The sequence below is a fragment of the Haliaeetus albicilla genome, chromosome 5, assembly GCF_947461875.1.
Source record: "Haliaeetus albicilla chromosome 5, bHalAlb1.1, whole genome shotgun sequence".
NCBI lineage: Eukaryota > Metazoa > Chordata > Aves > Accipitriformes > Accipitridae > Haliaeetus > Haliaeetus albicilla.
The window spans coordinates 14,265,030-14,291,675 of record NC_091487.1 but is presented as its reverse complement, the minus strand read 5'-3'; the positions used below and the strand labels follow the sequence as shown (position 1 = coordinate 14,291,675).

Below are 26,646 nucleotides of genomic sequence, written 5' to 3'. Positions count from 1 at the left end.
TGATGCTGACAACTCTGAGGAGGGCAAGTTGTGGAGATGAGAGCATTAACCTGCTAAGATCTGAGGTCTCTTTTGTCAAGACAATCTTTCCTTAAAGGGGAGATGATTACTAAGGATATGCCACTCTTTGTTTATTGTGTTGAAGGGGACTGATTTTCCAGGAAACTTGAGGTTTTGTTCTTGTAGAGAAGAGAGAAGCTATACAGTGCACAATTAAAATTGGAAAATGCCATATTTGTTTGTGTTGCACAAATTAACTCCTATGAGCTCCTATGAACTGCAGCTCACTGCAACTGTAGGTTTTGGCAGGTTGGCCTGAATAAGCCCTTAAGATAAGAGGAGGAAGGCAAATACTGTATAAACTGTTCCATTATCAGAATTTTGAAAATGGGTGAAAGAACTTGCCTTTTAAAAAAGAATATTTATTAGTGTTTAATAAGGAGTACTATTTTGTACGTGCTGAATTTTTAAAGAAATTTGTTCTTTACAAATTATTTTTTCATAATAATTCTCATAATTTCATTCTCACTAATAAAGTTTCAAGTGGTAATTATAAAACACGAGAGCACAAGCATTGGCAGACTTCATTTGTGTACAGAGGGTGTGATTCTTGAGTCTCTACACTCCATCTCTAAGGTTCAGTGTAGGACTTTCTGTCCCAGAGTAGGGTGGATGAAATGCAGGTCAAGGTCATACCTATGCTTTCTCTGTTCTGAGAGTCCTTTGCATAATTCAGGTGGTCCATGAGGTATTGCCTGCAGCCTGTAGGCATTATCCTAGCTCAGGATCCCTGTAGATAAGTGAGACCCTACAGCCTTTCCACCTGACCCATCTGCAGTCTGGATACCTGGGGTGCCAGTGGGGAAGTCCCTAAGGAGCATCCTTAGAGAGCATTTTTGGACTGTCTTCGTTCCTGTATGAGAATATCTTCCACAGGATAAGGATTTAATGTCCTTTTATTATGCTTTATCCCTTCTCTTTGCTGAAGAGGCTAGACTGAAGGTGCTTTAAATAAGCAGTATGAAAATATATATTCAGTTTTGGAAAAAACCAAAAAATACAGATGGGCAGTTTTGCTGAAATAGATGGACACTTACTAAGAGTGCTTAGGAGAGCAGGCTTATTCCATGTCCTTTGAAAAGCCGTTATAAATCCAGGTGCTGTGGAATTCCTGTTCCCTTCAAATGCTCTAAAATTCTGTATTGATTGTCCTTAATATGGAAATTTTGTTCTTTAATTTTATTTTTTATTAAATTATATTAAAGTATATTTCTGTGCCTTGCCTATAAATATACTTCAAGAGGAAGAGAGTGGAATGGTAAGGATCTCACCAATGAATTACAGTACAAACCTTTTTTTTGGTAAATTATTCTCTACTCTTATCATTTGATAATGAACCTTAAAATAACTGATGGGATTTCATGTTTTTATAGTAAATCGTGCTCCGAATATTCAGTATTCAAAGATGATGTATTAAGTGTTCAAAATAGCTTTCTTGCAAATAGTCAAGTGGATTAATTCGTTATGCATTCATTAAGATGAATTCATTCATGCTTTGTATTTATACTGGACCCTTTTACCTTCAGGAACTGTATGTGTGTATGCATAAAACAGTAATGGAAATAACATCAGCAAGATGAAATAGCTTCCTTTTTTTTTTTAAGGGGTAGGACTTGTTTATTTGTGTTAAAAACTTCACTTGGTGTTGAACAGTTTATAGATGGTGTGTAATTTTAAATAATTTTTTTAGTTCTGATTTCTGCTAAGCAGTGATGTTTTTATAGTGCTCCTTTCATATAAACCGATTCCAAAACTACTGCTACTTTGTAGTGTAGGTATTCTTTAGTTCAAAATACGGTAATGTGGCATAGCAGCTCTAAATAGTATTAAATGTTTATAGATGCTTTAAAACTTAATTTCTGCTTGGATACTTTTAATAGTTTTCCTATACAACATAGGTGCAGAATTGAAAAATTTGACATTTTTCAAAATATGAAAAAGGTAACATTTGAAAAGAAAAGTTTAAAAAAAGTAAGAAAGAAAAAAAATAGTATTTTTTTCTGAGTTATCTTCTAAACCTTTGGTCTGCTGTTGGGAATTACAAACATCTGCTGGGATTACTATAGCAGAAAGTATCATCTTCAATTTTTTTCTTACCTGCGACCGTATTTTCAAGAGAGGCAAACATCCAGGTGAATGGAGTCCTTCCCAAATGTTTTACTGAACAGCCTTATGAAAAGGGGGATTACAAACAAATAACTTCTGATTCCTCCATTCTCTGATACTTTCACCATTTAGGTTAGGAAGTGTATGATGCCCAATTGAAGTGACATTAGCCTGTCCCTTGAAAGAGCATGTCGTGCATATTTATATAAATACATGCAAATAATCTCCATGGGGACCAAGTGTGCATCCATACATTCCACTGCTTAGAAATAGATGTGCTTACTGATACGTCTGCACACACAATCTCATTTCCTACAATAGCTGTATTTAAATATGTTGGTTAATTCATTTGAACCCACAGGTTGGTATACTGCTTATCTGCCTTGCTGGATTACCAAGGAGATGCGGTTCAGAGTTCACTACATTTTCTGATTTCCCATTTAATATTTGAAATGGAAATGACTTCTTCTGGCAGGAATATAAAATTGGAGGTAATAAAAAAGGCTTGAGGCTGAAAGGGTGGAACTAGCAGGCTTTTATTTGAGTTCTGCCACATATTCTCTCAATGACCTTATGCAAATCATTTAACCTCTATGCATATTGGTTTTCCATATGTAAAATGTGTGTCTCTGGATATCAGTAGGTTGTTATAAGGCCTAATGTGATAATTAGATCCAGATCTTGCAAAGTGTTGAGTAACCTCAACTGACTCTGACTTTAGTTAGAACTAAGGGCACCAAACCCCCCTTCAGCATTCAGAGCTCATATAGTCAACACCCAATTATCCAAGTTAAGGAAGGAATGAAATAACCTGAATAGAGCAAAAGCACAAATCCAAAACGTAGGTCAATTGGTTTATAAAAGTATATAGTGGTATTACAATGCAAGACAGAAAGCCTGGTGATGCTGGTGATACTGGGACCAAAAATTCTGGTCCAGCACCAACAGGCGCTGCTGCACTCAGGTGACGGGGTGCCATGTGAACACAGCTGGATGGCTTCCAGCTGCAAGCCAGCTAATGCAGAACTGAAGTGATTTTGCAATGAGCTGGATAATCACCTGACATAAATAATCAAGAATTGCCTGGCTTTGTAAAGTGTTTCCAAGTCATCTTTGCAAAAAGCCTTTGCCCAGAGGATCTGATTTTAAATTGAATGTTGTATTTACTACTTTTATACTGTAGAAGTGTATAAGCTGTTTTGAGTACCACCTTTTTGAATGCTGCCATATTTTTATTCTGAACTTTGTGCTTAGAATAATTATTTGAAATTTTCATTCAGAATAAGATGAGTTTAGTGTATCATGAGCAGAACTTTTCCTTCCCCCTGCACTCTTCCTTTCTCATGTAATGTGGCTTGAAGTTCACTGCTTAACACTAAATTTGTCTTTGGAATTTGGCCAGCGCACAGTAGTAGTGTTTTGTGTTCACTATTAAAATCTAGGGGTTTGTGACTCGTCTAGGATAGCTTTGTTTCCGCTATTTGAGGGGGAAAAAGAAAAAAAAAAAAAGTAAGGGAGGAGAATGCAGACAGTACCTTTCCCAGTAGGGATGCTGCTGCAGGCTGCAGGCTAGCACATACTTTGCCTTTCAAAAGGAGACAATCAGTCATTCTTTCTCCCCCAGCAGATTGCAAAGTATTACAATGGTGCAAAACTCTGACAATGGAGATCAAAAGGAAGAAGCTGGAACAAAGAAAACATAAAGAGCTTTGTTTGTAGGGAGAATAAAATACTTTAATATGATAAATTCCTGTTCTTCTAAACTAAACACATGGCCCCTAGGAAATTGTTCAGTCGCCTGGAATTAATGTTCTGTGTTCTGTTCCGGGGGCAGCGATGGTTTGTAACTGGCACACACACAAACTCTGTATCGAACCTTCAATTAAGTCTTCTATTTAACACTTGAAAGAAAATGGTTTAAAATAAACAGAATATAAATTAAAAGAGAAATCCCTCTCCATTGAACTTTGAGTGGCAAAACTATTATGCCACTTCACTATATCTCTAACAATTAAAGTTATTAGTGCATTTTGCTCAAAGGCATAATGAAATTAAAGGCATATGTTATTCTTGAATTTATTCTAATTGATTTAAATGAGGGTCAGAAATAGTGCTAGAAAAGTTTCAAAATATTATTAATATCATCAGTTAATGGCTTAAGAGCATTGTGTGCTATTTTAAAATTTATTTTATTAAAATCTTTTATATTTACCCCCCAAATTTTGGTAATTAAATATATGGTCTTTTTAATCTTGGCGAGGTTCGTTCACCACAATTCAGTAATGCAACCATCTGAAACATACATGCTATGCAGTGGTATATGTATGTATATATGAGGATTTATTTTCTTGTCTTTATTGTTGCTTTTTTAATAGTCTTTGTCTTCTAGCTGGATCATCTGTCTTGTTTCTTCAGATAGCCTTTTTGATTTTAATTTTTTTTTTTTTGAGTCGCTTTACAAATGGTCAGTGTATTGGAGCATTGCTGAGATTTTGTCATTCAAAGATACATTGGTGTTCCTAAATGTATGGTTTGAAATGATCAAACATCTAACTGAGTCAATAAGCACTGTGTTGTTAACTCTTGCACGTGACTTCATATCTTGAAAGCATGCAATTATGTCTTTTGATGTAAGTTTGTTTTAAATGTCTTGTTTCCACATTTTATTGTTGCATTCACTTTTTATTCTGCTTTGTTTATGCACCTCTCAATCTGGATTAAGCAGGTCTGTGAATCTTCTCAATGCATGCAAACTGAAAAAGCCTGCTCTAAGGTGAGGGATCCTTAATAGCTTTGTAGTGTTGAAGCTCAGTTGTTTTTCCTTTCTGTTTCGGTTCAACACATAGAAAGTGGCTGTTTTAGTACAAGCATTAACATGGTAGAACTGTAATTATTATTCCCATTTTTAACATTTTCAGAAGTACATGTTTAAAACTTTCTCATCATTGATAAATGCATTGCAAAACTTAGATAATAATTTCAGTTGTGGTATCTGCATTATCTCATGCTAACATAATTTTTATTATAGGATGTTTCATTAGACCACGTTGCTGTCTTAAACAAGTTAAAAATTGTTTTATCAAATGTTACCTTTTTAAATAACTGAAAAAGCTCTCCTTTCATGTCACTAATGTGGAAGCCAAATTCTGGAATCCAGTTATACTCTTACAAACCTGTAAGTTAAATGAATATTTTTCTGGTTTAAATCCCTCTTCAGGTGACAGTGTATCTACTGTAGCCATGGATATAAACACTGGTGTTTAACGCTATAGCTACCAAAATGTGTGTATGCCAAAACTGAGTTAATATAATGGAGTTATAATCCTCTTTTCCAACCACCTGCTAATACTTCTTACTGGGCTTTTGTTGTTGTTGTTGAAAGTTTAAAATAAAATTTGTCAGAAGATACCATTGCTAATTAGTTTAAGCAGTAATGGACATAAACCAAAAGAGTTTAAAAGAATTTTGTTCTTGTGGTAAAAGTAGTTTTTATACTGATATGAGACTTCATTATTCAGAAAGAAGATAGCATTACACTTTTAAGGTTTAGTCCCACCCATTCGTTTTTTATCCACGAGTTCATCTTTTGAGTGTTGATAGCTATAAAAATAAAACCCCAAGCAATATTAAAATTAATTTAAAATTGCTTCTGTAACTTACATTTTTTTCTAACATTAATATCATTTGGTGCTTTCCTTAATTTCATTTCCGTGTAGGCTGATATAGCCTCTTCTTTTCCTTAACCAGGAAAAGATGCCAAAGTAAAGGTTTGATACTACAAAATCACAGAGAGGATTTTTATGCAAGTACTGTATATAATGTAGTGGAAGGACTCATGCTAATAAAGCTATTTTATGTGGAGTAAACATTTTCAGTATCAAGGCTTTATTTTTTGACTGGAGTAGTATTAAATCAGATGATGTCATGAGATGCAGGGAGAACAGTTAAATGTTAACAGTATATTATTTAATTTACAAGAAGAGTTTTTTTTCATGCATTTGACATTGAGATGACTTGGATAGTGTTAGGCTAGTATGGGAGACACTTATTTCTGAAATGAAGACAGAATTAAATTCTTTTTACTGCCTTTTCCCTTCTCCTATGAATGTATTTGTTCTGTGCCTGTGTGTAACTTCGCATTCTGCTTGCTCTCTCCACAGAAACAGTATTTTAAAAATTTTTTTAAATTTCAGCTTAATCATTTGAATCGTGCTTGGTTTTAATACAAAAACACAGCACTGAACATCTGTCCTACCATCACGTGTTCCAGAAAGTTTTTTGTCAAGCTACCTGAGATGCATCTTAACATGCATCTGCTCTGCAGAGCTCCCCGTGGATGGGGGCTTCCTTCCTTTCAGAAGGGCGGCTGCTTTGCAGAAAGACTCCGGTTCGGTTGTTCCCGTTGTTTCTGTAACTGAGCCTCAGCTGAGGTGCTGAAACATTCCCCTCCTCGCTGGTAAAAAGACATGAGGGAGCAGGAATTTTTTTTTTTTTTTTTTTTTTAATGTATCAATGGTGGTGTACAGTTGATAAGCTGAATATTTTTTGACCAGACAGAAGAGTCTACCTCTAACTCTTCAGTTATGAAGAGCCAATGCCTCTCTTTCTTATACCACACACAAAGTGGGACAGAGCCTGAGGAGCTGACTGAATTAACAGGGTAGGGATAGTTGTTAGGGGCTGAGGGGGAGGTTTGGAATAGTCCTCAAGGATGTTTGAGATGAGCATTACGGTAAGCAGAGCATCCCTGGGGGTTTACGGACCTCAAGGGGGAGCTGGCTGGCAATGATAAAAAAGGTGGCTGGGATGAGACTGAGCCTTGAAGGAGCAAGAACAAAAAGAACTGAAGTTTTCACAAAGGGAGGGAGCTTGTGGTTGGGATTTGGGTAGAGGGGTGTGAGCTTGAAAGCGATCATTATGTCCATGGCTTCTGGGGTGAGAGAGCTGCTGAATGTGGCCATTTAGTTATTGGGGATGTTATGGGTAAAGGGGATGTCCGTTCTGCTCTTTGGAGGGGAGAAAACAGCACAGGACTGGGGTGGGGGGAAATAAGACCCTGACACCGAGTCCTGTCATTCAGCTGCTGTTGTGGGGGTGATTCCTGCCTTGGTTGGGGTAATGCTGCCTGCACCTCTCTGCTGCACAGGGAGTGCAGCAAAGTAAAAATCATCACCCAGCTCAGGGCCTCACCCTTAGCTGCTCCCTCTCCTGCTAGGAAGCACTGCTCTAGGGAGAGGTGCCTTGGACTAACAAATAACCACAGTAATTTGTCTCCTATTAGGTGTAAGCTTTGAGTGGGCTTCTCTTAACTTACTAAGCAATACTGCTTGTGTTTTGGCTCATGTTTTTCCATCAGAGAGAGCTGGATGTCTAAGGGGTGCCATAAAGTCATACAAGAGCTCCCTGATAGCTATCTTGGCAGGAAGGATGGTTGAAGAGTGAGAGAGTAAGTCGAGCTTTAAGCCTTTGAGAAACCCCTTGTCAGGAGATGTGGGGAAACTAATCTATTCGTACATGTAAGTAGGAGGCATACATTTTTGACAAGCTAACGAAAAAATGCAGGCTAGCTCACCGTTAATTGCACTTTGGGGTATGTTAAAACTAGCTTTGAACCACAGAATAATTGATACTGAATGAAGACAAAAAGTTAGCTTGCACGTGCTCAAATTTTGACCTACTTTTGCATTCTCTGTAGTCTGGCTGGAGCTGTCAGGTAATATGCCTTCTCTTTAAATCTTTCACTTCTTATTAAGAGATTCTAAAAGTTGAGAAGTGTGGAGTGGTAGTCAGAGATTTGAAATGTGACCTGGAAAATAGATACTGCAACTTACTCTATGATATTGGTTTAGCCCATCTTCTATTTTATGATTAAGGAAAAAGTAGTGTGTTTGTCTCTGTTGCAGCAGGTACTCAGCAAAACTCTTATGTAGGTTCTTTAACAAATGAAGTTATAATTAAAAACAAAGTTGTTATTTTTAGGGTCAGCATTCTACTTGATAAGTTTCTCAAAAATATTTGTTGTAGAGATATGTGCTTTTACAAGTGCCAGTGTAAAACTTGCTCCTCTTTTTATTAGCACTGTTAAGAGAACCAGTTCAGCTGAGCGTGTGTCCCCAGGTGGTCGGAGGGAAAGCTATGGAGATTCCAAAGGAAGTCGCAACCGCACTGGATCCACCAGCAGTTCATCTAGTGGTAAAAAGAACAGTGAAAGGTAATGTTATTGAAATATCGTCTCCTTTCTCCTCCTACTGCCCTAATAATGAAATTAGTTTCTGTAGTGAAATTAGTTTCCCTGGTTTAGCAAACATTGGGAGCTGCTTTTTTTTAAAGCTCCAACAGTTGGACAAAAATATATTTTAAAACGTTTCAAATAAAACAGGTTTTCAAATTTAGATGAAATTTATTTGCTTTATTTCCAAACCATAAACAATGTGAGAACCTTGTGTTGCCTGGAAAAGTTTGTCATTATTAAACATGCGTTTTCCATTATCTTAGTGGTTTCCCTTGGTCTTCAAGTTCCTGAAATGTACTTATTCAAGTTCCTGGTTGTGGTGCATTGACCCCAGCTGGCAGCTAAGTGCCACACAGCCACTCAGTCCCTCTCCCCCAGTGGGACCGGGGAAGAGAATAGGAAGAGCAAAAGTGAAAAATCTCATAGGTCAAGATAAAGGCAGTATTAATAAGTGAAGGAAAGAGGAAAAGAAAACAAAACAAGTGATGGGAGGCAATTACTCACCACCTCCCACATGTAGACAGATGCCCAGCCACTGTCTGAGCAATGACTGCCTCAGTCCGAGGGTCAGATTAATGAGAAGTGGAGGGAGAGGCTTATGTGCAAGTGCTATCCAAAGAAGTGGAATAAAGTGATGCCTGTCTCTGTGTATCTCTGATGATGCTTCTCTGTGTATCTCTGATGATGCTTCTCTGTACTGCTGACAGTCCAAAGAAAGGAGAATGTCTTGTCCAAGGGTTTCAGACTTAGGATGGTCTTGAATGAATAGCTGATTTATTGAGGTTTGTCACTATTGTCAGTATTGGTCAACTGGTTCTTTCCTGTATTTCCTAGACAGATTTTAGTCTTAGCCATTTCACTTGACCAGTCCTATTCCAGTTTCCTATGCAAAAAGTGGTGTTGATGGTACTGTTTCACTATCTCACAGATGATGTGACCATAGAAACACAATGTTAATAAAGATCACATAATAACCTAATTTACCTGCTCTGTCTGGGCATCAGCGCCATCATAGGAGTCACCAGGCTGCTCATGAGCTGATGGTATGGCACAAAACATCCCTTCCTTTTCATCCCTTCAGTATTTTTGCTTGATGTAAGGAGTGACTGAGGTTGTTGTGTACTAATGGACAGCCTAAATATGGGTGATTACATTATGAATAGTTTGTTTTCTGGCTTACGTTTTCAGCTATGAACCAAGACAGCAAGTGTGCAAAGTTTATGAAACTTGTGAGAGGCTTAGAAAATTATGGGAATAATGAAAAAATTAAGAAAGCAGTGTGCTTTATCTGTGTATTTTATCTTGTGTAATAAATTTCATTAGAACAAGTCCTCCAAAGGTGAATTCTGTGTGTGTTGTGCTGTGGGAGATATATCTGTCAAAATCTAAATACAGTGCTTTGCAAAGTCTGTGTTTTGAAAATATCCCTGAGTTCCTGCTATCTGCATAAGGTGATAATTATCTGAAATTAGTTATATGTTAAAGCAACTAAAGAAATAAAGTGACAATATTAATTAGGTTGTCCATTTAAATTAAGGAGATATATGACTTCTAGTAGCTACATAGAGGTACTGTACACTTGAAAAATGGATTCCAAAATAGCTGAGAAATAAAAACATTATGACATAATTAATTATCTGTGAAATTGTTTCTGCTCTAAAGTTGATCATGGTACTTGAGATACATTTTTTTATTTTTCCATACTATTCTAACAGAAACCCAATGGTTATGTTACTCTGCAGTTGTTAGGCCACAAAGGGTTGAGCAACAGCATTGATCAGAAATCACTTACTTTGGAGTCAAGGAGGAGGTCCAGCACACAACTAATGCAATGCTTAAATAATGTGCAAGTATCCCAAGGAACTGATCGAGAGTGCGTGTTCGATTGCCTTAGCTGGAGCTAGTGATGTTGGTGCCACAATGAGAACAACCATTGTATGGTTAGAGAGTTTTCCCTGATTCCTGTCATGTGCAGCCTGAGGGTGTTCAGCACCACAGCTCTCATCTCCTTGAAGAGTGTCCTTATCCTGTGGAAGAGGCTGGCTAAAGACTTGCCTCATGTTTCTTCTTGAAGCTGGGCCACCATGCAAAATATAAAGGAAGAGTCATGGGACCAGAAGCAGAATTAGCGTGATTCTGTATGCTGGGGGCTAAGGCTGTCCTTCTAGAGCTAACTGTATGTGTGAAAGAGTGAGGAAGAGGGTGTTACTTAACCATCTACTCACAGCCTTATTATTTATATCATTGATAATTATGGGTCCCTACCAACTTAAGATGTTCTATGGTACTACGTGATTCTGTGTCAGGTCTGTAGATGAAGCTTAAAGCAGGAGACGTGCCAGGAATCTAACAAGACAATCGTAAAATTATTGTTTTTCAAAGTATATAGAGTTGTAGGCTGTTAAGCAAAGCCATAGTGCTATTGAAAGCCATTTTAAGAAGCTTTAAGCATAAGGAGTACGGAGATGACCATAATCTCCTGCGCTACTATGGGCTGTCCCAACTCCCGATGGCTAAGAGCCAGGGGTAAGCCTTCCTAAAGTTAGATAAGTAGGGAAGTGACTCAAGTTCACAAAAAAGAAAAAGGGTAGCCAGACTTCTGAGCTGTGTGTGGTTAGGGTTTGTATAATTAGAAAGTACACATGATTTGCTTTATAACTGTCATGAATCGGCCTTTCACATTAGCTTGATCAGCTTGAGTAAGTCAGCATGGTCTGTTCAGAGCTAGGGACTCTTTTGTCTCTAATATGGCAGCATTTCTCACTAGTGCTCCATCCCATAAAGTTTTTATTTTCTAAGAATATCTTCATTCATAAGAAAAAATGTTAATCTTGGTGTTAACAATGCAACACATCATTCTATTTATATGGATGAGATTGGCCACGTATGCCAGCTTGAAGCATGAATTTTGATGCATGATTAATACCAAGGCTGATATTATGAAAAGTTGCTAAATCAATGGGCAGGATCAATAGAATTCTTTTTGGTTTGGTTTGGTTTTATCATTAATTAAATGTATTCTTCTTAATATAACTGTCAAATCAAGGCAAAAGGAAAACCGCTGTAAAATTATTTGCTGCAACTTCTGTTGTAGAATCTTTTATGCTTACAAAAATATTGCGTGCAAAAATCCAACCCAGTTTCGTTTCTCTTTATTAGCCAGCTGCAGTCTAGGAATGGATGTGGGGATGGCATCACAGCTCTAGGGATACTTCATGCTTCAGTGTTTCTCCATCAGAATGATAGGGCTTTCAACCCTTTTTGGATCACCCTAAGAAACATATAATAGTAATCTGATATTTCAGAAGTCTTACTGGATAGAAAGAACACAGAACTGGGAGGAAAAATAACTGCATAATATAGCTTTGTGTCCCTTTCATGTTTCATCAGAAACAGCACCCTCAAGCCTGATTATACAGGGGCAAAGGACAAAGAAAACAAATGACTGGCTTTTCGTGAAAAAGATTGCTTCCTTCTGGCCAGGGTAGTACTATCCAGAGAGCCCCTCAGCTTTTCTACCTCTTCCTTCTCCACACACTTCATGTGTTTTCACCTCAAGTTTTGCCAAATATTTTCTCAAGACAGACAAATGAATTTCAGGTTGTCTTCCAGGCAGCAGTGCAGTGAAAAAAAGACTCTTTAATCATGATGGATATGTGCTTTCTGGGTTTTACCTAGTACTGTCATTCACTGAGAAGCAATTGGGCAGTTCCATGTTTTATGTAAACTCTTTGGAAAAGCAGGATTCAAACTTTGGTTTGCTCCTTAAATCCAGAGAGAACAAAGCCATGAAGTAAGTAAACACCCATACATACACTGATACAGTAGCCCCCCCTGCTCCACATATGCAGAGAGGTGTAGTTAAGTATATATTCCTAGCTTTTATTATAGTTGTAGACTGCTTTAGAGTAACAAATCTCACTGACTGGAAACCAAAACTGATGCAGCTGCTCATAACTGGACTAACTTTGCAGAAGAAGAGGATTTTGTTGTTAGTGGAGGAAAATCTATAGTTTTGAGAATGTAAGGAGAATTGAATGTAAAAGTTTTAACATCTGCCATCAAGGAGCCACAATGTATACTGGTTTTAACTGTGTCTGTCTGGGGATTTACCTTGTAAATAATTGAATTGAAAAAGTATTTTTATTTATGTGTACACACAAAAAATATTTTATATCTTTTATTTTTTAAATTTTATATTACACTGATACCTTTATATGTGCAGACTGTATGTGCATGCTTTTTAAAATAGAAATTTCTTCATTATTTTCACAGCAAACCCAAGGAACCAATGTTCAGTGCAGGTAGGAACTTTTAATATTTTTAAGCAGATAACAACTGTGATAACACAATAGATTATTCCCCCCCCTGTGGATACCTAGATACTGGTATGGGAATCTGAACATGATACAGGCTGCTGCTGACATATTTTTAAAAAATTGATCAGTTTGCTCGAGTTTTTATTGGTCCAATAGGTTTTATTTTACACTTAGAATTCTTCATAAGAAGACAAAGAAAAAGGCCATGTCTTCTTACCCCAAATATGTCTTCCCTTTCAAAGCACTATTAAGGTTTTGTTAATTAAAGCATATGCCAAGTTCCAGCTATGATGCTGTCATGTTAATTTAGTCATAAAAGGGAGCCCTCAACTACTGTTAAAGAATGCCACATCTGTCCCAATGCCTTGTAATAAAATTTGTCAAATGACAAATAAAAAAGGTGTTTTGTTACTACAGTTTTGGAAGTCTATCTTTAATTTGAAGATCACTTTAATTTTTTCCTGCTTATGTATTATCCCTACAAAAAGATTTTGAAAGTGAAATAGTAGGTATAAGTGAAAGCAGAGTTTGTCCTTGTCATTAAACAGTTACAAACTTTTGAACAGTCTTGATAAAGGTATGAAGCTGAATAGTATATATAACATTTATTTTTGTTCTGAAAAACCAAGGACATTAAAATACAATCTTTCTGTTAACACAATAAGGAAGGAAGAAACCCTGTTGATTTATCAGATGTATCATATTATTTTTAGGTATAGTTCTGTGACAGTAATCATACATCAAGCTGAAAAAGTAGAAAATCTTTTGTTTACTGCGCTGATTGATCCAACAAAGCTTATAAGCTATACTTCACAGTTTAGTGTAATTGATTTTGAACTGAATAATGTATAAAACTAAGTATGTACGTAAGTCTCTTGTGATAATACAATCACAGTTCATGTTCCTTTCATGAAAACTGTTGGTTTAGAAAAAGAAAATTTCTGATTCGCACAGAATATACTTTTCTTGTGTAACATTTCTCCTTCCCTTGCACCATGTAAGCAAAGGTATTTGGAATAATTTTTCATCTGACACTTTCCCTGTAGATAAAGATCAGTAATTAAACAGATGTGACACTACTTCTACCCTTCTCACCTGGACAAAATTCCTGCTGAAATTAATGATTTTTTTCTAAGAAAGTTATACTTGGTATTTTACTTACTTTAAGCATGTAGTTGCATAATAGAGCTTAAGCTAGTATTTTAATGATAGAAGAACTAAACAGAACCCCTAGCTGGAGGAATAGGATTTTGACTGTGATTACCCAACGTATGGCATGGAGTATGGCTCCGTGTTTTGTTAAGCACCAGGTTAGCCTCCAGCAGAATACTACTGGACATTCGGTAGAGCAGGTATTTAGTGAGTTTATTGTATTCAAACACATCTTTATCTAGCCCTTCTGTCTCTGTCTCTGTAATCACAAGGGAAGCGCCGTGTGACACACTGCAAAGGTAGGTTTCACTTCCAAAACCTCATAGCTCTCGAAGCAAAATGGTACTGGTGGGATAAAAGCTCAAAGTATGAACAGCTATTTTCTAATGTGCGCGCATTTTTGCAATGTTAAAACTTTCTTAGTTCTTTTGAATGAAACAAAAATATTATACCATCTATTATACAGTCTATTGAATTATAACCCTCAGGTGTACTTTAATAATAATAATAATGGGTTATAATTTAGATTCCTGTGGAGACTTTTTCAGAAGAATTTGAATTAGAAAAAATATGTTGAGAGAGCTATATGGCAACACATGGATGTTCACTGTGTTTGAAATGGTGTTCTGCACTTTTACTGAAATTTGTATAGAATCTGCCCCTTTGTTGGCTGTTTTGCTGTTAGCCTAACATGATTATAGAAGCCTTGGTTTTTCCCTTGCTTTTTCTTACTGAGTAGACTGTAGATTTTTCTGTTGAATAAACAGACCTAGGCCTCCAACTAATTTCTCAGTGCTTTTTGGTTAATGTCATAAAGCAGAGTTACATTTGGTAAACATACCATATTGTTTTCTAAAGCTTTAGTTAAATTGTAGTGTAAATATGCACATTTTTGATGCATGTTTATATCTGTGATATAATCACAGATTTGTCTTGCTTTTTAGACATCGCTAAATCCTAACAGTATTTCCACTAATCAGCATCTTTCAGCTTTGCAACAAATCTAAAATTGAACAAAGCAAAGAATGTTTGTTCTCAAGGCAAAGTCTTTTAGAGACTCTCTGCCTCTGTGTATTCCTTGTACAATTTTATGCCTGCAATCAGTAGTGGTCTCCTTTGCAGATCCTACTAGCATTCACATGCCTTCTTATTTCAGTTCAGTAACTTAATTTTTGCAGTTACTTTCAGTGACAATTTCAAATTTACAAAATTGCAGATGTAAAAGATACATTTGTCTAGAAGTCTCACCACTGGTCTGTCTTTGTAGTTTGATGATTGTCTGTCTTTACATCTATATCTTCACATTTAGAACTTTGCTGTCTTAAAAACTTAGTTAAGAAAAGTACAAAGAAAGGGGTGTAGACTGATTATGTAGATAATACGTTTGGATTACTAACAAAAATGAGTACAGATGGAATTAGTATTACCAAAAGTTAGAAATAAATACAGAGTATGTATTTCTGTGCCTGACCTGGTAAGCCTAAGTTCCTCTTTATAGTTAGTAGAGAGAGAGAGGCATTCCGAAGGCACAATTTATATACTTGCTATAATATACTTGGTATAATTTACTATATTTGCTTTTGGACTTCTGCTTTAAAACGTGATTAATTTGTCCAAAAGTACCTGTTTCTCCCTATTTACCCTAAAAAGGAGTTTCGAGTGATTAGGTCAAATACTTGCACTGTAGATGGCTAAATGCAAGTTCTGTGAGTCCCATAAGTTTCAGGTGAGAACAGCAGTTCAATGAATTAAACTTTCATTCATTCCCAGCCTTTGATAAGCACAGTCTGTGGTTGTCGCTGCTGAAAATCTATTGGCTTCCAGTGCACCAGTATCAATAGTATTGGCATGTGGTTCAAGCTCATTAAATAGATGCTGCATGTGCATACAAATAGTGCTGTATTGCTCTGCTATTTAATGCTCTACCCCTATATTTTATTTACCAGTACAGATCTATTGGAGTAGATTTTTAAAAACAATTCCGGTATTCTAGCACTTTAACAGACATCTTAAGCTCCAACCATCTGTCACCATTATTTCAGCATTATTATTGCTTCTTTTTAGCATTCAGTTTTCTGTTGTTTTCATTATATGTATGATTTCTGTAAATGAAGCTAGAGAGCCCTAGCTGTAACTTTACTGCGACAGATCAGGTAGATCTCTTTCCCAGATGAATTAGTCTAAAGGCAAAATACACATATATTTAGGTAATACAGCATAGCTATGATGTTTATTTGTTCAACCAATAATTTTTATTCATTTAGTCAGGATTTGTAGCATATGCATATTTCCAATTAAAATAAAGCCTTAGTTTTCAAATTAAAAAAAATAATGCTATAGTTGTATTGATACTTAACAATTCATAGCATAATTTTAACAGTCCTAAATTGTATAATTTTTTTTCATTTACATGATTTTGTTACTTCTGCCCTTCCATTTCCTCTGTGCCCACGATTATTCTGTCTAGTAACTCTACAGATGTCACTGACTCCAAAACTGCTTGATTCGCATGAGAACAAGGCTGAACCCCTTGATCTGCCGATGGAGCAGCAAGAGCCAGCACGTTCTGAATCTGGACAAACTTCACCAGAAGTTCACAGGACACCCACTTTGGCCTTGCCAGTTCCCAAAAGTCCTAGTCAGACCTTCATGGCATTTCCCAGATCTCCTAGTTTTATAAGCCCCATGAAGTCCCCAAGTCAGTACTTCCAGATCTGTTATTAATCCCTGCTTCTCTCCCCCAAAAATATTTCTTACCAGTTCAACACATTACTTTTAGTATTTCTTCTAGAAATGTTTACTTCTGTCAGCCAATTCAGTTTTTGTAGCTTCTCTCCTGTATGTCATTTTCCTTTCTTTTAATGTGCTGTCAATGTTGTCATTCCTTTTTCAATGTTTAGTAATTCTTAAAGCACATATCTTTTCTGCATGTACATCAGCACGATTCCTTTTACTAATTGTTTGTGTTCCTTATTTCGAATGTATCTCTAACACTGTATCAAGTGTAAAGCATATCTTTACACTGAGATGCAAAGAATGCGACTGAGTGTTGGAAAATACTTTAGATGCTGATGCTCAACTGTAAATATTGATTAAAAAATAAAATTAATTTTAAGTGGCATTTCTGCGTTAATTGTAATCTTTGATGTTTTCCCCTTCATTTTTAACATTTAAAAACCGTAATATTGTAACGTTATTTTTCACAGAAAAAGGTTTCTATTTCAGTCCTTTCAGTTTTGTAGTTCTTCATGACATTGTTTAGTTCTAATTCTGCTGCTCAAAATATTTAGAGGAAAAAGGGACTTTGTATGTTAAAAAAAAATTCTGCTTAGTGATTATGATTTAGGGAAAAAAACCAAAACCCTGCTTAATTTCTAAGTTTGAGATTGCATGTCGTTCTTTAACTGTAATACACCAAACTGTTAAGTGGGAAGGGATGGAGGAACACTGGAGTTCTCCACTGATGTTTTTTTTTGTGTAACATGAAACATTTCTGACCTTTTGTAGAGGAAGGATACGTAAAAATGTTTCTTCGTGGACGTCCTGTTACCATGTACATGCCCAAAGAGCAAGTGGAATCTTACAATTTGGAAGCAAAAGTAGAACTACCAGCCAAGAGGCTTAAACTGGAATGGGTGTATCCTTTCTGCACTAGAGCACTACTGGAAATCAATCATTTCTTAATTATTTGTTTTAAATAATTTTTTGAGCTAAGGTATAGCAGAATTAAGATCATAAGGTTCATTTCATTAGCGAAACGACATTCCATTGAAAATAGGTGTTAATTTCTTGAGGCTGCTGTTCTGTACCTTGTGAAGTACAGGGTGGCAGCTTAAGAGAGATGTTGCTTAAATGTTGCCTGAAGGTTAAGTCTGAAGCATGCTAATTAGCTAAAGATTAAACTAGGCATATTGTAATAATGTAGTGAGCTGTGATTATTAATTATAGTATGCATAAAACAAGCTCAGGTTTTTTTGCTCATTCTCAGCAGTAATTTATCATTTTAAACTGTGTTTTAAAAAATGTGTACTATTGTCCTTTAGAGGATGCTATCATCAACTTCAGTACTTGAATAAGCCTGGAATTGAGTAGCACTTTGCAACTGATAGGTGCTTAACAATAAAATTCCTAAGATATCATATATAAAATAATGTTTGAATTTAGATTTTAACTGTGTTTAAGCACCATAAATAGTGAACAACCAGAATTTTCCACTGACTTCTGTGAGTGGACATAATTACAGAATTCTAACTTGAAAGAAATCAGTGTTTCATTACATACAGAAATTTTCACGTCATGTTTAAATATAATAAGAAAATATATTCTTTATTGAAAAAAGAAATGACATTTCATTTTTGTATAATCTTAGTATATGTAATAGATGATTTAAGATAAAATATAAACACAACAAGATCTGAATCTACTTGTAATATCCGCTATCTTTAGAGAGATGAAGTCTTCATAAGGCTTTCTATTTTAAGAAAAAGACTTTTTTGGGGTCCCAAACAGTGCAAATAGGAAGTTGCTTTGTCTTCATAAAAAAGAAGACAGGCTTCATATAGTTTTTTTCGAAGTTGTATAAATAGAACTGCATGTGGTTTCAGAATACACGCAGAGAGTTTCCAAAAGTCCCATTGTATTCACAAGAGATTAATGACAGATTTAGTAACCATTCTTATTATTCCTGTCGCAGCTGAGCTTGTGGGTTCTATCCCACTCTGCTGGAACTGCATAGATAATGCATACAGAAATAACTGAAGATGAGTTAAAAAAAAAAAAACCAAAAAATCCACAAAGTTAATAAAAGACCTGAAATTAGAGTGCTAAATACTGCTTGCAGCATTTTACAATCTGTTGTGCAGGCTCTCACCATATATCACAATAGAATTGAATGACTTCTTTTTATACTTGTAAGGTGCCCCTTGCTTAAGGGGCCTAAGGATGATATGGGAGAAGGTATTAGGATGCTTGCTGAAACAACAAAACCACAAAAACCAGATTGTCATTAGCAGTGTGTAGGTGGAAGCTGAAATTAGTATTTCAGACTATTATAAGAAATGATAATTAGAGTAGGTCATGATTTCACTCTCCTTAGTTTCTCACTTAAGCTTACTTAAATGACTGAATGTTTGCCAGATGGAGTATTATTTTTAGTTTGAGTATTCATATATCCTTCCAGGTGTGTGTCTGTATACCCAGCAGAATCCTATATATAAAGGTTGTCTGTGAATAAGTGATCTAACTAACCCTAAATGGTTACTGAGGAGGATGCATATTTTTCCAAAAATACTGTGCTAGCTTTTTCAGATTTTAATTTCTTTGCTGTTAAACCCAATCATGATATCCATGCTTAAAAGGTACACCAATGACTAGGTATATGAAAGACTTTAAAAAAAAAAAAAAAAAAAGAGAGAAGATTATGCCCAATATACAGACTATAATGATGAGAAGAAAAGCTGGGAGCAGGAGCTTAAAGTAATTTAAGGAGAAAGACAAAGACAGCAGAAAACCAACCAGTGTTGCAGGCATTCATTCCCGTTAAGTTGGAGAAGCTGAGCTGTTTGATTGGAGGGTAACAGAGCTGGAGTAGGAGAAAACATCTTTGGAGCGGACAAATCAGCCTGGCTGTGGGATTACAGCCAGAAATGCTTTCTAATGTAAGAATAGGGGTAGAGAAACAAGATATTGCAGGTGAGGTGGACAAATGGAAAGGGCAAAGCAGACTATGATGAGAAACAGAAGGAAGAAAATCTAATGTATGTAGATTTCAGGCCATACCTGAACCATAAAGGGGTTTTACAGTTGTGTTAGCAGGTGTCTGGGTAAGCTGAAAAAGGTTCAGACCACATATATTCAGACATGAAGAAACAAAAATGCTGAGTGATGAAGCCTGAGGGAGGGCTAGAGCAGAGGTGGTAAAACCCGAGCGAGAAATCGGCACTGGGGACATCAGGGAGGGAGCAGTGGTCTGCACAGATCGGTTTGAGACCAGCTCACTTGGCAAGCAGGAGGTTTGAAACAAAAGCTGCAGGCCAAGTGAAAAGAAAAGGTCAAGATAACATTCCCTGAAGTGCCAACTCTCCAAATCCAAGTTGAAGCTACCGAATCTGAGTGTGGGAAACAGTGAGGAGAAGGAGAGATCAACCCCAGGAGTTTACATCTAAGAAAAAAGGCTGACACAAAGAAACCGAGTGTTTGACAACAGCAATCATGTGAACAGTTGAATGCAGCATTGTTCCCCACAGGAAGAATCATAAAGAAAGGAGATTTTCCCTAAAGAATGTAATCTTTCCCACTTAATAGCTATTTTTATGCACAGAGATTTGTTCCTTATGAATGTCTGTATAATGCTTTTACTTCACTTTTTAAAAAAAGTTCAATTCCTTACACTAACTTCAACTGCTAGTTCATTATAAACTTGATTATACATTGTTGAACTAGGGAAATTTTATGCTGGCTTCAGTTGGTAATGGTATCTGGCCTCATAGAGAAAAATAAATATAAACAAATAAAGCATTGTCCAGCAATCTGTAGTGGGTACTCTAATCTTTACAGACAGATTCAAAATTGATAGTAAATGCTTTGTAATTTGAAGATACTGGTTGTTTTCCTGTCTTCAAATTTTAATGTCTAAAACTTGAAGGAACTTTGGCTGAAATATTTAAGTTTGGGAGTCCAAAAGCTGTATTTTTGAATGCACATTTTGATGGTTGTATATGCAGCACTACTTCTATTGCATTTATTAGGAAAGATCAGCAAGCTGTTACTTAAATTCCTATTTTAGAAGTAAGATGACTATTGACCTTACTTCTTGGATAATGTTAACTGGAGTATTTTAGTTTGACTGGGTTACCATTGACCATAGACAATAGTGCACAAGTATCTTTTTAATATTATATAATAGGGCTTTCAGTACCTCCCCATATATTTATCACAGCCAGTTTCTCCATATTGACTGAATTAGAATGCACTTCTGTTTTGCCAAGATTCTTCTAATGCTGTTTCTTTCTGTTCCCATAAAAAATGAAAGCCAAAATAGTTGTAGTCCCTAATGACTCTTCAGAAGAATAAAACTACATAATTTGGCTGAATTAACATTCAGTCTAAATGAGATTATTTCTGGATTAATTCCAGTTATTTCATTAGATTAATTTTAGATTAGTGTTGATATGACTAGCATCAGAATCTGGGCCACTGCCTTTTAAATACTACAAAAATAAATGGGAATGGATGATGTAACCCTTTTAAGGTTTCATATCCATCTGGCTGGTAACGCCCAGAATAATGAAATCAATCAACCTGCACACAGGATAATGCAATCAATCCTAACGTAATGCAGGGAGATGTACTGAATGACTTACTAGTGTTTCCATCAAGTCTAAATTTATTTTAATTAGTCAAGCAGTGTAAATAATAAATACACTTGGGACAAAATTAATACTGCCTTAGTCTGGTATTTAGCAGATTCCAGAGGATACTAAAGGGATAGTATGTCTACAAACTCCTGTCTTCTTTACCGTGTATTTTCTGTAGGATATGTAGGTTTTCAGTAACTCAAGTGTGTGAAACGCTTTAGCTGTCTACTGTAGTAAGGGAGGGAGTTCTGAAGGCTGTCAAGTGATAAAGCTGTGCTCAAGGCAAGAGATGCCAACTTAAGGAAATAGAGGGGCAGAAAATCCAGTTCATTTTTCCTTATTTTTAACATTCTTAATTGGTAGATAATGTTATTGTAGCTTGACCAACATGCTAGCTATGGTTATAGGGGTCGGGACTGTCGCAGTAATCTCTATCTTCTTCCAACGGGTGAAACCGTGTATTTCATCGCATCTGTAGTTGTGTTATTCAATGTTGAAGAGCAACTTCAGAGACATTACACTGGTCATAATGATGATGTGAAGTGGTAAGTCATCTAATAACCCTTCTTTTTTCTTCATCAAACAATATTTGGGAGGTAATGTTGTGTTCTTTTAAAGTAGTTTAGAAAATTCAAGTCATGAAAATTCTAAGCCGTGCATAGGTTGGGTCCTTATGCCTGACAGTGCCTTTGCACAATCAAATGAAGGTCTGACTGTAGTCATGATAAGGATGTCAAATGTCTGTTATAGCTCTATCCAGTCAGCACATGAAGCAACTGCTGTCAGGGTGTGATGGCACAGACCTGAGGATATCCAAATATGTGCTTAACAGAGCCTGGGTTTGCTTGTGAAACCTGCCTTGAAGTCTGTGCTGCTGTATGTGCTGTGCTACCTAGTTTGGATGTGTCTATATGCAGTTGCTGTATTGATGTTCTTCAAGATTCTGCTTTTTTCTCTCAGCTGCGAACATTTTCTCCTTGTATTTAGTTGAGAAAATTTATTTTCCATAACTAATATACTTTTTACATTGAGAATACAGAAAAGTAGAAATATGGCATAATCTATAGATCTACTCATTTTCATTACTCTGTTTTTAGGATGGTTTAACATTAACTTCTTCTTTAGACTCTTTGCCTTCCCCTTTTTGAATAGGATTGAATTATTCATCTTTACCTGGGTCTGGGTGCCAGATGCAGGTCCCTTAGATTCAGTCTAACCAACAAAACAGTTCTAATGTCATTTGTGGTCTTCTGGTAGTCTTCACACGTGTCATGGCAGATACCCTGTGAACTAGCCCTGAGCAGCCTGGTTAGTCTGCTGCCATGCGGGCATGCCAGCTTGGGCTTCAAAGCGATTCAGCTATGTTGAAGATTAGAGGATACTAGGTATCAGGAAATATCAGTATTGTTAAATAGAAATCTAAATAAACATATGATTTATCTTGATGGTATCTGTCTGTTTGCAGAGTGTAGCTGAAAAAGAGTACCTGGATTATCTGAAGTGCCCTAATATATGAAACGGATTTGACATCCCTTCTTTAGATTAAGCATTATGAAACACCTGTTGTCCCTCAAAGCCAAAACCAGACCTGATTACAAAATCTGGTTGCATTGTTAGCATGTTTCATAAAATTGAATTATTTGTATAATCTAGTTGTTTTACAAGGAGATTTTAACTTGGATCTGTTCCGTTTCATTTCTTTCTTTCAAATTTTCTGACTCTCTAGATATTTCAAAGCTTTCAGGTTCATTGGAAAGAAGATACCTTTCTGCATTATAAAGCTGGATGAATTATTGCCACTGTTCATTTTGCAGGGCACTTGGCCTGTAGAACTGTATACAAAGCAGCTGCAGTGAAAAAAGAATTGAGCGGATTTAGGGCAAAAATAGGCTGTCCTCCAGGCTTTAATACAAATTTTAGGTTGCTTTTTCTTAGAGACATCAGTTAACATTGATCACAGTTTTTTAAATGTCAGTTTTAATTTTAGAATCAAACCTCCTAATTTCTGTATCCTGTTCTTACTTACTAAAGGACTTTTTTACCTTTTGAAAAGTATTAGAGAGAAGTTGGTATCTCCCTATAAAAGTCACTGAATATCTGGTCAATATAGGCTGAAGAGCAATATTTGAGTGGATACATATGTTGCTCTGGAGGGTTGTCACTAGACAGCATTGACTATACTGAGCAGATCTCTGCAACCTCTTATTAGAGATAACTGAAGTTAAGTAACTTGCTCAAATTGTAAACTCCTTATACACTGCAATAATTTAAATCTAGGTGAGATGAATCCCAACATGAGTGAGACTGGCGCTTGTTTGATACATGCTAAAATAGGGCTATATATTACAAGCTCATGTAAAAGTTTGATGAAATAGATAATAAATGGCGTTACGTTTGACCTCCCTTTCTTTTCTTTTTTAGCCTGGCTGTCCATCCTGATAGGATCACTATAGCAACAGGTCAAGTTGCAGGGACATCCAAGGATGGAAAAGTGAGTGACCCCTTTGCTGATGTATAGTTGCTTATGTTTCATAAGAATATGTTACTAAGAAGATACATGCTACATTCTTTTCACATTGCAGTTAAATTGGTCTTACATTTTAGGACTGAAGGCAAGCAAAACTTAATTTGAGAGTGCCTATTGCACACTATCAAAATTACCCAGTTCCATTATCAAGAGTGGTCAGTGGTTTCTGGTTCCATTACTTACACAGACTGAAGGTAAATTTGGAGCTGGTCTCCAAAAGAGTTGCAGAAGGATGAGGCTACAGAGGACACCTGAGAGGGCAGATGGATGCGGGGAAAAGGCAGAGAAGCTGCGGAGATTAAATTGTACAGTGTACAACTTCCTCTCTGACCACAGCTACCAAAACCAAAGGACAAATAAGAATGGCTTTGGGTTGTTTGCTGAAAAAAAAATTGCTTACTCTTGCCATCATCTAGGCAAGAATATTTTTCTCTCTATTATTACCTGTATTATCATAAAGCTTAGCTGTAGGCTAGGAATTTGTTTAAACGCAGTACAATGAACATTGCTCCAAAGAGCTAAGACAAGTGAGAAAGAATGGGTACAAGCAGAGGCAGGAAGAGCATGAGCAAAAAGTTACTCATCAGAGTATGCAGCTGATGTCACAGCCAAAGTATTGCAAAGTTTTTGGTAGATGTCAGAGAAGAATTTTAGGATAAAAAGGGATTATCTATGTGCTAACTACTTTAAATGAGGAAAACAAAATCCCAGTTATGCAATATAACGTTTATGTAAAGATAACTTAGTTGAGTAACATAAACTATTAATTTTTATTGTGTGTTGGAGAAATGTCTGGTATTTATTTTTTTAACTTCATAAATACAATTACCATTGTATTTGTGAAATAAAATCTAAAGGTTTGATATCTATGCTTGAGGGGAATGTTATATATAGGTAAGCTTATATAAAAGCCATTTACATAACACGTACTGGGATGGCCTTGATTTTTTTTTATATATTTATTTATGTTAAAGGGCAGTTTCACTACTTATGAGCAAGAAAGACTGATGGCTCTTGCTTTTCTTTCTGATATTGTAATAAAACATGTTCTTTTCATTTGAAAGGGCAGGGAAAAAAGGGGAAATAAAACATGGCCCTTGTTTTCCTGCAAAGGTTGATGCTGCTGTGTTAAACCCCTACCTATTTTTAAAATAAACCTTGATCAGCAAGTACTTCCTGGGATTGCCCTCTAGTGGCCTTGAGAAGCAGTTCTGTCTGCACTGTTGGGGTTGAGCCTGTGCTGGGGGGAGCTCTCTGCGATGCAGCAATCCAAGGCAGAGGGGAGGGACGGGGAACCACGTCGCTTTCAAAGGGAGTTGATCTTGGGCCATTATGTATACCTTCAATTTGATACACAAAAAGCAATCTAGTTCCGATTACAGTTGTGAAAAAGAGTCTGAAGATACAGTTCTTTTCCACGGCCGTTTTCATGACACTGAAGTTCATTACATTTTAGAAATTCTTAAGCTTCTTTTTGCACTTGCTGTTTGACGTTGACCAGAATTATCTTGGTTGCTAGAGTTCAAACTGATGAACCTGGACCTACCTGTAAGTCCCAGGTTGCAAGGTCATCAACAATTTTCACTTAATGAAGAATGACTCAAGTGCCCATTAACTTCAGTGAACTAACTGAGATCAGTGAGACCTGCCGTGCTGTATGCTCTGGATAGCCAGTTCCAGATATTGGTCCTAGGCACAGTAATCAGCAAATCATTTGTATTGTATCTGTGCTTACATGGGTGACTCTAGAGAAGTTCTGGTAATTTTCACACCTTAAATTGTGATAAAATGGTTTTTTTTGGATGCATTCTCATTTGTTTTAAATCCTGGTGGTTTTTGCCACCACTGTCTCAGCTGTTTTTTCTGTGTCTATTTTATAGCAATTGCCACCACACGTGCGTGTCTGGGATTCTGTAACTCTGAATACACTGCATGTCATCGGAATGGGTTTTTTTGACCGAGCTGTCACTTGCATTGCTTTTTCTAAATCTGTAAGTAAAGTAAATGAATAGTCATTTTAAGAATGTTCTCTGAACAGGTCTTTGAAGTCTTTCAAATTTAGCTTCCTTGACCAAAATAAACTTCCAAGCTGTCTTTTCTCTCGGCTTCCTCTTTAGAGGAGGAATGCTTACAAACCGATTGTTTCCAACAGTTTATGTTGCTATTAAAGTTACCAATGTCTCAGCAGTCTCAGAGGTCTATCGTATGTTTACTATAAAATGCAATTAATTTCTTCAGGGACAAGCAGTTGCAGAAATACTTGTGTTCTTGAAATTTCAGTGTCCTTACTTCTTCTCTTTAGTCATCCCATTGTGTTTCTCCCTATATAAAGACAGTTACTCTCTCCGCATCTTTTAACCCCCTCACTGTGCCTAAGAATGACTGATGAAAGACCTTTACAATGGCCTGTACCACTGATTTTGGATTTAAAAAATTGGAGCTCCCATAGGAGAAGCAAAATCTTTGGCTTGAAAGCAGCAAAGGCATCTGCATAAAGGATGGTAAAGAATTAGAATCCTCTTGTTAGCCTCTTGGCACCATCCTTTGAACTCTAGGCTATCAGGGAGGTAAAAAAAAGATGACATAGGCAGTGTTCAAGTCCCATATAAAAACATGAGTCTGTAACCTGACACGCACAAGTCTAAAAACTCTCTGTGTAGAACAGAATCCGTAAGCCATGTATGTGGTGGTGTCTGGTTGTCTTGACAGCATTTTTAAAAAGGAGAGGGCTAAATGGTGTATTCCCTAGGCAAAATGTACTTCAGTTTCCACAAACATTTGAAATCTGTTGATGACATATTTTATAGAAAGCAGAGAAGAGAGGAGTGAATTGGGGGAGCTCGTTGAGAATACAAAGGTGAAAGCCAACACAGTTCAAGATCAGCTTTTGAAGGA

At 36.5% G+C, this 26,646-nt stretch overlaps 1 protein-coding gene across 18 annotated transcripts in view; it reads left to right on the top strand.

The window, feature by feature from the left end:
- EML1 (EMAP like 1) overlaps positions 1 to 26,646 on the top strand; it is a 131,078-nt gene that overhangs the window by 81,502 nt on the left and 22,930 nt on the right. For 6 of the 18 annotated variants that reach the window (XM_069783487.1, XM_069783481.1, XM_069783485.1 and 3 more), the window contains 9 exons: positions 4,889 to 4,939; positions 8,243 to 8,377; positions 12,674 to 12,702; positions 14,142 to 14,168; positions 16,337 to 16,567; positions 17,377 to 17,506; positions 21,620 to 21,769; positions 23,646 to 23,715; positions 25,632 to 25,742. In XM_069783487.1, coding sequence (XP_069639588.1) covers positions 4,889 to 4,939; positions 8,243 to 8,377; positions 12,674 to 12,702; positions 14,142 to 14,168; positions 16,337 to 16,567; positions 17,377 to 17,506; positions 21,620 to 21,769; positions 23,646 to 23,715; positions 25,632 to 25,742 — 934 coding nt within the window. Of the gene's footprint in view, positions 1 to 4,888; positions 4,940 to 7,284; positions 7,880 to 8,242; positions 8,378 to 12,673; positions 12,703 to 14,111; positions 14,169 to 16,336; positions 16,568 to 17,376; positions 17,507 to 21,619; positions 21,770 to 23,645; positions 23,716 to 25,631; positions 25,743 to 26,646 lie in introns of those variants that run through there. The other 12 variants (XM_069783490.1, XM_069783493.1, XM_069783488.1 and 9 more) reach the window with 8 other exon arrangements.